Below are 12,488 nucleotides of genomic sequence, written 5' to 3' on the forward strand. Positions count from 1 at the left end.
GTGACACAGATGATAACAGCTTTTCTGCACTAAACACTTTGAAGAGGAAGATTTGGAGCTCATTTTCCCTTTATGGCACGTTTCAGGTGAAATGTGGCCCATTTTCTGTGATTCACACACACACACACACACACACACACACACACACACACACACACACACACACACGCTCCTCCTGCCTGTTTACAGATCAGCACATCATCCCTCTGCTCTCATTTGTTTGTTTGTTAGGTTTGTTTATTTCTGTATTTTCAAAGCACAGACACGCTTTAGATTTGCTGTTTGGGCATATTTTCTCCTGTGATAGCATGTTTTTGAATTTGTCTACTCAGCATGCAGCGTGTCAGGCTGTGTGTGTGTGTGTGTGTGTGTGTGTGTGTGTGTGTGTGTGTGTGTGTGTGTGTGTGTGTTGGAGGCCTGTGAGCTCAGGGGTCGCAGCAGCAGCCGTACGGCGTCACCGCTGCCAAATTGCTTTTCCTGTGGCGCGTCAGGCAGGAGGGACCGGCTCAGGAAGGTGTGGTGGTGGTGGTGGTGGTGGGGACCCCCCCTCCCCCCCTCTGCCCCCCTGCCCCCCCCCCCCCCCCCCCCCCCCCCCCTCCGCTCTGCGAGGGCTCCTGGCCACCGGGGTCACTAACTCAATCACCAGATCAGGAGTAATAATTATTAATACCCTGTGAGCGTTAACAGCGCGCAGGTGATTTATCAAAAAATGTCGATTACATTTTGCGCAGGGTGACAACTTTTTGAAGCTGAACACGCCCCCCCGGGAGAGAGAACGATTCTACTGTACTGAGCAGAGGGGGGGGGGGGGGGGGTCTGATGGATGGAAAAGGTCTGAAAGGTAACCAATAAAAACATCTCTTTCTCACCTCATCTGCTCGAGATTTTGGATCGCAAACTTTTTTTTTCCCTCTGCACCTTTAAGAAAAAACTAAAGACCCAGCTCTTTATGAACACAGACCACCTTCATCATCGTGTCTGGAGCTAGCTGAGGGAGGAACATTAGCTTCAAGCTAACTCTGGTACATCAAATACCAACATTTACATGGACATTATCCTTTAATTAAATATATATATAGACCACTTATAAGCTCCACCCTCTTTGGAATTTCTGAGCATGTCGTCACTTTTTAAGTCTTATTAAACCGAGCAGCTTTTCGGCTACATCCCAAGAATATGTTCCCGTTTTAAAACACTTTTAAAACACTTTTAAAACACTTTTAAAACACTTTTAAAACACTGTGTCTAACATGCTCATAACTCATTTTAAAGCCCTGAAAGGAGACTATTCAGAGCAATGCTGCAATCTTTTTTTTCAAACCAAGAAACAAACAAAGACCACGTTTACAGGGACAACAATTCAGATGAAAAACGCAAAAAATGTTGTTATGTTCTGGCTGTCCGTTTCCATGACAACCACGTCGTGTCATGACCACGACTGAACACAGACAGTTTCCAGAGTGCAATATTTTAAAAAACTGCAAAAATACGCTGGAAGTCCGCTGCTCCTCTGAAAACCAGAGACTTCACGTGCATGTGCGATACTGTTCCAGTCAATAGCCATGCCCGAGTAAGTAAGTGGACTACAACAACGATGGCGGACTCCCGACTTCTGTTTGTGCTGTTCCCTCACAGTCGACGTTTTCTTAAAATTTACTCTGGGGTCACCACCTCGCCGTCCGACCACACAGACGTTCTTAAATGTACACCTCACCGGTCTGAAGGAGGAAGAGTGTGTGCTCATCGTCACACCGTCGCCCTACTGGCCTGGCACGTGTACTGCAGCGTCTTTTTTGAAGATCTGTGTGCAGGGAGGTGAAACATTGTGTTCTGATTGCTGAACTTGCAAGTGATGTGCGGCCCTGTTGTTTCTCTCCCTCTTACAGAGTTCACACTGAGCTTTTCAAAGGCAGCACATGACTGTAACACTGCTGAAATAGTCCCTTCCATTGGACAACAGCATCTGTCAATCAAATCAAATGCAGCAAACTCTCCACTGTGGTCTAAAAAGCTTCCCAACAGGCCGACACCTCAAACGGAAAGGAAGATGTTTTTGTAACTTTAAGGTTTTTTATCCTCTAATCTGTGTCAGGTCGACGGGATGAGCATGATTACCGGTCTGATTCCTGCAGAGAAACACTCACTGCAGGAATCTATCAGGCTGCGTACCCAGATGTAAACATGGAAGCCAGACACTTTTTTAGGATTTTTGTGCCAGACGAGCAATTTCTATGGGACCAAAGAGAAGCCATGTTTGGGGTCACGCTGCTTTCTTACAACAAGTTTCATCATGATTAGGGCGGTAAGCTTTCCCTCAGTCCTGCAGACAAACAAACAAACAAACAAACAGCACTTTGTTGTTGTTGCCCTTTAGTGGTACAAATGACCACCTGGTGGTTTTGGGGTTAATGGGGGGGGGCAGAGGTCTGTTCTGTCTGGTCGTCCAAAAAGACAACAACAGGTAATTATTGAAAAGCATGACAATCTATCGTCTGCAGGCTGTTTGTCTGGACGCTGTGTTCATGCTGTGTGTGTGTGTGTGTGTGTGTGTGTGTGTGTGTGTGTGTGTGTGTGTGTGTGTGTGTGTATAGGTGGGTATACTGTAGGTAAGCTGAGCCGAAGAGACGCTGACTGTGTTGAATCTCAGCAGCAGCAGCTCCAGACGCCAGAGACACACACTGCTCCCCTCTCTCTCTCTCTCTCTCTCTCTCTCTCTCTCTCTCTCTCTCTCTCTCTCTCTCTCTCGTTTTGTCTCTCGGATGATGCAGCTCTGGACGGACTCTGCCCTGATTTATAGAGTGAAAAGCCCACAGCGTCTCACCTACACAGACACAGACATGCAGAACATGCTTTCTCCTTCAATCCACTGCATACAATCTCAATCTGTGTGTGTTGGAGGCGCACACACACACACACACACACACACACACACACACACACACACTCTGACTCGGTGTGAGGTGATGGCTGTCACTGCTCAACCTTTCCACTGAGTCAGCGAAAAACAGGAGGAGGAGGAGAGTGATGGAGAGACTGAAACAGAGGGGGGGAGGAAGAGAAAGAGAGAGAGGAGGGAAAAAGAAGAGAGAAATATTCTGGGAAAATTAAAATTTGAACAGAAGTGAAAAGAAGTGAAAGCTGTTTCTCCGCCCAAAAAATATCCCCTCACTCAGCAATTTAATTAGATCGAAAAGTTGGAAAACAGAATCGTTTAGGGACTGATGGACGACGAGGACGGAGCAAGGTTAGCAGGAAGTGAAAGTGTGTTTTAATGTCCTGTGTGTAGATGAGAATTAAGAATGAATGCACAATGAATCCATATGTTCATGAGTTCATAATCACAGGGATGGAAATGTATCAACAATGAGAGCCAACTGAAATGAGAAATCATTTTGAAGATGATAAAAAAAAATGTTTTGAAGGATGAAACATTTCTATAAAATTTCAACAAGACGTGGAAAGACGTCTTGCTCCTGACTCCGTCCCACATTATGATCATTCAAACTTTAAACTAATAAAATATTTGAAATGTGCACATTTTGCAGGCTCTTCATTCTCATAATCTGATATTTTGCAATACAAATATTTGATTTAATACCCAAACTTTGCATTTTTGTTGCACTGTATCCATTCTAAAAATAAATACATGAATAAAAATAAATAAAGCATCATAATGAAAACAGCTGAAGGTGCTTAAAAACATGTTTCTGCAGAAGAAGCATGGCTTTGAAGATCACTGACTTTCCTCTACTGACCTGGAAGCATCTACTGCCCTTAACACACACACACACACTCACACACACACACACTCATTCACGGAGAGTTATGATATGTGTTTGAAGTGAGCCGCCACCCACCGGGCCTGACGGCGGTGTCACATCAACACCAACGCGGGGTGGCATCTGTCTCAGCGCGCGCTGCTTCCAGAAAGAGAGAGAGCTTAATGCAGTTTAGAGCGCGTGCACGAGTGCGCGCACACACGCTGTGGTCATGCAGGGTATCATGCGCAGCTGCCCTATGGACACACTCTACACATAAGAGAGAGTGAAACAGAGAGGTCTCTGTTCGGAGGAGGCAGGCCGGCTTCATCCATCCATCACCGGCTGCTCGGCCGCGCGGAGGCCCGCTGACAGGCAGCCAAAGCCGGGGCAGCGGAGCGGCTGTGTCCGCCAAATCTGGAAGTCTTCACCGTGAATGTTTGAAAAGTAGCATCTTCCACCAAACATCCCGCGCTGCACACCTGCTCAGTCAGGAACATTTTAAACCTCAAACAAACTACTCTTTAACTTCTTCCATCACTGACGGCAGAGAGAGAATCAGACAGAGATATGAGAATCAACCCGCGAGGAAAGGAAAGGAAACATAATAATAAAACCACTAAAATATATATTTTTAGTTATTTCAGAGCATTTAATGTTAAATATTTTTGTATCATTAATAGAAAGACAGTGGCCACATGTTCTGTGCAGTGATTTCTTCACGCTCGTCAGCAGACTCATAAATTAAACTAATTTATGTAGCATATTTATCCCCATTTTACAATATTATGTTAATGTTAATTAATAGATTTGACAATATTTCAATAGTTACAAATTATTTTCTTAAAATAAAAACGATAAGTGTGTGTGTGTGTGTGTGTGTGTGTGTGTGTGTGTGTGTGTTGGATTTATGTTTTACCTGCCGCTGTTTCTATATTTTTTGATTTTTCTTTTACAAATTTTAACAGATTAATTTCAGCAATAAAATAATTTTCCTTATAATTAAAAAATACATTCATACACCTGAAGCTCAGCTGAGCTGGCCTTAAATAAAACACACACCTCTGCTACATTTCAGACACTCTTACATAAAAGTAAATCTTTAATTATTAAGCAGCAGGAAGCTTTCTGTTTCGTTTTCCTCTAAAATAAAAAAAACATTTTGTGGATGTCACAATGAGGACAGCGGCAGTCTGACATGTTGGGACAGAACTTTTTATTAAACATTATGAAAACAAGATTCTCAACAACGCTCCACTTTGTAGGTTTTTCACTTGTTGACAGTCAGGACACGTTCATTGAATAAATATAGAAATCATATGTACAGATATACATTAACAGCACTGTGCAGAAGCTCTCGTCCGGGTTTATTTCTCTCAGTTTTTACTCTGCAGGGTTTTTCTATTTTGCATCTTCAGATTTTTCGGATTTTCACTCTGAGGATGCTTTCAGGAAAATTTGTACAATTTGAATTAGTATCAAACAAGCAAAAAATATTAAAGAAATACAAAGAGGATTCTGTTTTTAGGAGATTCGTTTACAGATTTAAATTATTTTGGCTGACATAAAAGCTCGGACATTATGAGCATTAAATAATGTTAAATTTATCACCTGTTTTTCTTTTTTGTTTGTTTGTTGTTTTTCTGTGGCATTTCGATCCAAAAAAAAAAAAGTCTCCTCCTGCAAAGTTTGCGCCCTCCAACATGTTTGCTGAGCATCGGCCACTTCTGCACAATATTGCACATATATCTAGGCAGCAGAAAACACACGAACCAGGGATTTCTTGTTGACAGAATAATGCATCGAGTTACTCCAAGAAACAATAAGCTCTACCACCTGTCCCCCCCCCCCCCCCCCCCCCCCCCTCCCCCCAGACCCCTACACCCCCACCCCAACAATCAAGCATCCTCCAGTCAGACACAAGATCTCATTAAGACACCGGGCTGCAGGAGAAACACGCAGGCCTGCAGACACATTTTGTCGACAAAGGTTTTGAAGTAAAAAACCAAAAAAAAGAAAAACAATGAAACTGAGTCTTTTTCATCAACAGGTTGGTGCATAGAGTTTTAGCAGCGAATGCAGTCCATCTAATAAATGAAGCTTTTTCACCTCATCAAATTTACATCCAGGGTTTTCAACAGATCAAAGGTCCTATCAGTAGAAAACAAAACGTTTTAATCCAGTTTGATCTCTTCTTAGTGCAGTATAGGCTTGCCTTTGACATTACACATGTTCAGTAGGAGGAGGAGGATAACCATAGACGATTTGCATGCTGTAACATACAAACATTTGTATTTAAGACATTTCGAAGAATCCAAGCAACAAAAAGCAGGTTTTCTTTAAAAAGAGAAGGAGAGAGAGAAAAACAAGTAAAACAACACAGTTCACTGTTTTTTTTCTCGACACGTTATGTACAGGTGGAAATAAATACAAGTCTAAAATCTGGCTCAGTTTAATCTCTTTTTGTTCGTTTTTTTATTTGTCTTTTTTAAAACAATAGAAAAATTGATTGAAAACAGCAGTTAAAGACGCATCCATGTTTCGCACTAGCAGATTGTTTTGCAGGTTTTAGTCCGCAGTCTTTGCACCTCTCAGGGGGTTGAGGGAGGGGAGGGGGGGATAAACATTTTGTGGCTTTTATTTGCATACCCAGGCCTTACTGATGGCAGAGGATGAGGGAGGAGAAGCATCTCGAGGAGGAGAGAACCATGGGCCATGCTTTCCATACATGTGGGAGGGTCGTGGGAGATGACTCGGAGGTTTCCATACATGTCCTGCATGCAGGGATGGGAAACTATAGACTTGCAATATTGAAAAATGTCTCTTCTCTGCAGACCGCCTCGCTTTCACACACAAACAGTCTGATGAGCTTCCTGGAGCCACAAAAAGAGAGAGGCGGTGTATTGCTTTTTTTAAATTCTGTTTCAGTCCAATCTGAGTTTCTAAAAATGAACCTCCGCGTGTTAAGACAAAATCATCAAAGTCATGATCAGTGTCAGAGTGCTTCAGTAAGACTGACCGGGTTCTGTTGCACCAGAGAAAACAAGTCTATAGGTTAAGTGATCCCATGTGCTCACCTGACAGCCAAAAAACATCTTTAAGACTCAAACTGCGCAGAAGAAACTACTTCTGCGCGCATCTAAAAAATGCGTAAATGTTTTGTTGTTGTGTTTTTAAGTCTTCTCTGTCGAGGGAATAACTGTAAACAAAATATAAATTAATGTAACACGGATGTGTATGTGGGGTGTGACTCAGAGTCTATGCTTCAGTCTCTCACATGAAGAACTCGGTGTTGGCCTGTTTCCCGGACGGGTCTCTCGTGTTCGTTCCCGCGTTGTAGGTCCGGCTGGCCAGTTTCTCGTACTTCTCCTTGTAAAGATCCCTCTCCTTGGCGAGGCGCGCCACGTCCTGCTTCAGCTGCTCCACCTGGCTCTGCAGGGTGCACTTCTCGGTCTCCAGCATGTGCCTCTGCTGGACGCGCTTGAAGCGGCAGGACTGCGCGTAGCCCCGGTTCTTCAGGGTGCGCCTCTTCTGCTTTAAGCGGATCACCTCCTCCTTGCTGAAGCCCCGCAGCTGCCGGTTCAGCTCCCGCACCGTCATGCTCACCAGCTGGTCGTCCGAGAAGCGGTCCTCCAGGCGGGCGTGGTGGCCGTGATGGTGGTGATGGTGGTGGTGGTGGCCCTGGTGGTGGTGGGCCGCCGAGGCCGCGGACAGATCCTCCCCTGCATACTGCTGCCCGCGGAAGCCCTCGTAGGCCTGGTGGTGGTGGTGGTGGTGGTGCGCGTTCCCGATGAGGGCCTCCACCGCGTCCTCCGGGGTCAGGTTGAGCGCCTCCGGGTTGATGTGGTGCTGGTAGCTGGGGATCCAGTACAGGTCCTCCAGCTGAGGCTTGCCCGCGTTGCTGTGATTGTTGTTGCCGCTGCTGTTGTTGCTGCTGCCGCTGCTGTTGACCCCGCTGGTCAGGCTCTGGTTGGGCTGCGCGCCCGGGCTCGGTGCACAGAAGCTCGGGGAGGAAGGCACGGAGGAGCAGGGTGTGCTGATCGGGGTGGAGGACAGAGATCCGGACGGGAGGCGGTGGCAGTAGCGGTCGGCCTCCGGTGGCTCCTTCTTTACCTCAAACTTCATCAGGTCAAAGTCGTTGACGTACTCGATGGCCAAAGGGCTGTTCGGCAGCTCTGCGCTCATGGCGAGGTCGGTTGCCATGTCAGTCCATGCGACGACTCCTGCCCTAACAGCCAAACCGACGGCGGGCAGCCCTCTGGGATACAGATTGCGAGGAGGAATAAAAGCCCGTATGCTATATATATAGACACACACACGCGGGGTGCGTGGGGCTGCTGCAGGCTGAGGGGTGGGTGCACAAACTTATTAAGGCTGCTCGCCTCTAAGACAACTTCTATATATAGTGGCGTGAATATACGTATGCATGTAAATGAACTTGTACACCTGCCAGTTTGCCTCCGCGCGCAGCTCTTGTTGACAACTTATCCCAGGTCAAATGCACGCTTTAATACCAGGAGCCCCCGGGGCGGCTGAAACTCGAGCCCGCTGAATTTGGAGACACCAACCTGTCTTGTCCTCGCTTCACCTCAGCAGACCACTTTGCCTCCTGCTGATTTACTGTCCTCGCTTCTGTTCGAATCGAGTCACACGTAAAAGGTTTCGGCGTGTTTAGAAATATTTTCCCAGCATCCTTCTTCGCCTCGTAGCTGTTTGACAACTTGATCTCGAGTCCCAGGTATAGCGAGGGGGGCTGGGAGTCACTGCAGCGTGGCCCGGTGTGAAAGTTTCCCCACACACAGTCAGTCTCAGGACGCTGCGTAAAACGTGCGTAAAAAGTGTTCCAAAAAAAACAAACTCCTGGGTATCCAAAGTGGAATGGCTTGTGCATAAGTTTTCAAAGTTGTCATGCATGTGAGATTGATCTGAAGCTGCAGAAAGAGCTCCTGCTCATAGGGACAGGAGAGTCTGGTCCCCCCCTGGTGTTGTGGTCAGTCCGGATGTTAGGCTCAAGCAGCGGATTAGTGACAGCTTCGGTCCCCGCGGTCCTCTCCCCCCTCACCGGGGTGCGTCGTTGAAGACCTTACGTGTGATGACTCTGTGTGTATTATTATGCAAGAGGTGATAAATTCCACTTGGTTTTCTCTCTAACACTCAAACTGTTTCTGAAAAGCTTCTCGGTGCAGCCACGCAGTGTCACTGAGACGCTGGAAGGCACTGTGCTCTTATAAAGACAGCGTGGCCCCCGACCCTCCCACACAGAGGTGTGACGGGCCAATGGCAGGAGACCACAGGAAGTGCATTTGCATTCTCCTATAGCAAAAAAAAAAAAAACCCGAGGAAAGCCGAGCGGAGCCGAAGTGAGGAGGATCGCGCAGGGGGAGAGAACAGGTGCAGCAGATCCCCCCCTCTAGTGACCGAGCAGATGCTACTGCAGCGCGGAGTAAGACGAGCTCCGGCGGTTTCTCACAGAAACATGTTTACTGGGAACACAGAAACACTTTCCCCCATTTTTCAGGAGTGTGTGTCAGTTATGTAATGAGTCTCTTTGAATTATGTCTTTGCAAAAAAAAAAGACTTCTGAGCTGATTATTCAAATGTTTTATGCATTTTATTTAGGACTTAAAGGTGGAAATATTTGAAACTATTTGGTGTCACAAAATCACTTTTAAGGATGTGACATTTTTAATCTGTTAAATATTTGAATCAAACAGTAGCAGCACACGTCCTATATGTAACTTTTACCTTATTTTGGTTAAATAATGACCCTAATAATAATATACAGTATAAGCGTAGGACAAATGCAGTGGGCTGTTGTGCAATGATGGTGAATGTCAGTGTGCTAAAACCGTAAAAAATAGTCCATAAATTTGTGAAAATAAGCGGGTAGAGAAATTAAATTAAATTAAAACTTGAAAAACTGTAAAATACACACAAAAATAATAAAGTATGAATCAAGATCAAAGTAGTTTCGTGCACGTGGTTGTGTAAAGTTTGTGAAATCTCAAATTAAATTCCAGATGTGATGAAATGTGTCAGAATCAGAAAGTGTCCCGTCACCTTTATTAAAAACAGCTTACTGCATCCACTTATCTCATCCGGGTCTCTTAACCAGGAGCCTGAAGATGATTCTGACAACACAAACTACCAGATCTATCAATACTGATCGATGAAAGCCCCCCCTCCCTCTGCCCCCCCCAAAAAAAATCAATGCGCATTTCCGCGAGGATGTGAGGAGGCCGCGCTGTGGCAGGTCTGCCGGGTTTTCATTCGCAATTAACCACAAATTGCATCCCGTCTCATCTCCGAGGATCGACGGATAATTAAGTCTCATTTTCTTTTAGAGAGAGAGAGAGAGAGAGAGAGAGAGAGAGAGAGAGTTTAAGGGGGGTGGGGGATGTTGGGCAGGATGTCGATGGGTATCATGGGAGCAGGACTTAAACCGGGACCAGCTCTGCACCTGACCCGTTTAGCCTCCTCAGCAGCGGCTGCACCCCCCCCCCCCCCCTCCCTCCCTGGAGTCCCATCTATAGCAGCAGATATGTGAGTGATATATCTGCGGATAAAGTGCCGATCTGCAGGTGGCAGGAAGTTTAACTTGGTCAGATGTGAACAGGAAAACCTTGCGCAGCTGCTGAGCTTAACTTCCAGTCCGAATGGCCATGAAATACGCCCCCCCCCCCCCTCCTCAAATCTGCTGTCGAGGATGAAAAGAAGAGAAGGGACGGAAATCATATGGAGGTATTTGAAGTCATTAAGAGAGGTTTTTTTTTTTTTTTTTTTTATCAAATAAGCAGGAGCTGGACTTAAAACGCCACGCGAAGCATTCTGCATTGAAATGAAACCTTTAAGAAGATCTGCTGTGGTCCATTCATTGTCAGGGGGAAGGGGAGGGGTCTGCGGCCGAGGGCTTGAGACATGAATTTTTGAAGTCAGGGTTTTCATTGTTGCCTTTTGCATATTGAGACTTCGCTGCAAGTGCACTTCTACCGATTTAAGCAAAACGGACATCAGCAAGGTGGAGGATCGACGGCGCGTGCTTTGAGCCGGCCGTGAGGTAGACCGGCATGGAGATCCTAAAGGAAGCGGCTCCAGGAGGGGGCTCAGGGTTATCTGAGGCCTGGGAGGGTTTTTTTTTTTTTTTGTTATGGCAGTTAAGCCACTAATGCCGCTGTGGAGGAATCAGCTGTAATTGTGCAGAGATGTGACACACACACACACACACACACACACACACACACACACACACACACACACACACACACACACACACACACACACACACACACACACACACACACACACACACACACACACACACACACGTGCACGGACAGTGAAGTTAACAGGGAGGCTTACTTTAGAAGCACATGTTCGAGGCCTTGTGTTGTAAAGAAATCATGTTTGTTCACCTGAGTGATTACAGATTTTCAGTAGTTTTGATGTTTCTTTCTTTTGGGGTCAAAAATGAACTTTTTAAAAGTCACTGAACAGGGAGACATCGCTAAAGATGTGGATGTACATCACACAAACAATCAGACGAGTTGACCATTTCCACCAACATAAACAAATCTTTGACAAACACACTGAACAACAGCACAGAAACCAAGAGGTCAGAGGTCAGACGAGCTGCTCAGTTATTCTGCTTTTGTCTCTGAAAGAGGAAAAATGAAAGTTTGGATGAGAGGCAGGATGTTAAGATGAGCGAATCACTGCAGAGAGCAGAGACAGAACTAAAACTTAAAGCTTAGTACAAAACAACAGGTAGACTCATGTCTCATTTTCAGCAGACACTATTTCCTTTTTTGGTCAGTTTTTGTTTTTAAAGTCCAGATTTTCATCATCAAAATGAAACGTAATTGAAAACTTGAAAGGTGGGATCAAAGGGAGCGGTGGTGTTTCACTGGAGAGATCTGAGATACATGTTGGGGGGGGGGGGGGGGGGGGGGGTCTATGTTCATGTAGAGCAGTGATTCCTAAGGTTGGGGGTGCAGGACCTCCATGGGGGGGAGGGGGGGGGCAGTAGAACAAGACACATTCTGTGAGAGAACGTTCAGGTAAAGGTCAGATTGAGAATGAATCTACACCAAATGTCACTGATCGTGAAGTTTCATGTTGCAGTGTTTCCCCTAGGTTTACAGCTTTTTTTTTTTGGGGGGGGGGGTTGTGGGCAGACTTGAAGGAATCTTGGTGTTCATGAGTTACTTTTAATGACAGCTGTCCTTTTCTATCAGAACGGTATCCTTAAATGATTTCTTTCCCTGATTTCCGACTCTATCCACTATCCTATCTCTACAATAAAGGCACAAAAAATCTTTAAAATATATATATAATTAGTTTATGTTTTTATTAACTTGACCTTCAAGGGGGGGGCGGGCCGCTCCCCTAATATAATGGTAGGGGAAACACTGAGTATGAGTTTTATTTTCCTCCTCTGAAGTTACTCTGAAGTTTCTATTCTGCACTTTTTTCAGAAAATGTTTGATAGAAATTTAAAATGAATACAGGAATGTGTTCACACTAGTGTGACTGACAGTGATCGGAATAAGTTTCCTTTAAATCTCTTTAAAGTTACTTTAAATCTCTGTTCCTCGTCATCGTTCCACTTATTTAAACATGTTTTGTTTTCTCATCTTCAAACTGATCGTTTATGTTTTCAGTAACGTCAACACTGTTTATTTCTCTCTATAGACTGAATCTCTCTCCTCTAAGGTGTCTACTCTTATTGTT

At 45.3% G+C, this 12,488-nt stretch overlaps 1 protein-coding gene across 1 annotated transcript; it reads right to left on the reverse strand.

Moving 5' to 3' along the window:
• Positions 1 to 6,312: 6,312 nt before the first annotated feature.
• Positions 6,313 to 8,956, reverse strand: mafaa (MAF bZIP transcription factor Aa). The gene has a single exon (XM_061034650.1). The coding sequence runs from the start codon at positions 7,959 to 7,961 to the stop codon at positions 7,032 to 7,034; it is 930 nt and encodes a 309-aa protein (XP_060890633.1). The 5' UTR covers positions 7,962 to 8,956; the 3' UTR covers positions 6,313 to 7,031.
• Positions 8,957 to 12,488: the final 3,532 nt, after the last annotated feature.

The sequence above is a fragment of the Labrus mixtus genome, chromosome 3, assembly GCF_963584025.1.
Source record: "Labrus mixtus chromosome 3, fLabMix1.1, whole genome shotgun sequence".
Taxonomy (NCBI): domain Eukaryota; kingdom Metazoa; phylum Chordata; class Actinopteri; order Labriformes; family Labridae; genus Labrus; species Labrus mixtus.

Coding starts and splice junctions, on each gene's coding strand:
- mafaa (XM_061034650.1), bottom strand. CDS start 7,961: ATGGCAACCGACCTCGCCATGAGCGCAGAGCTGCCGAACAGCCCTTTG.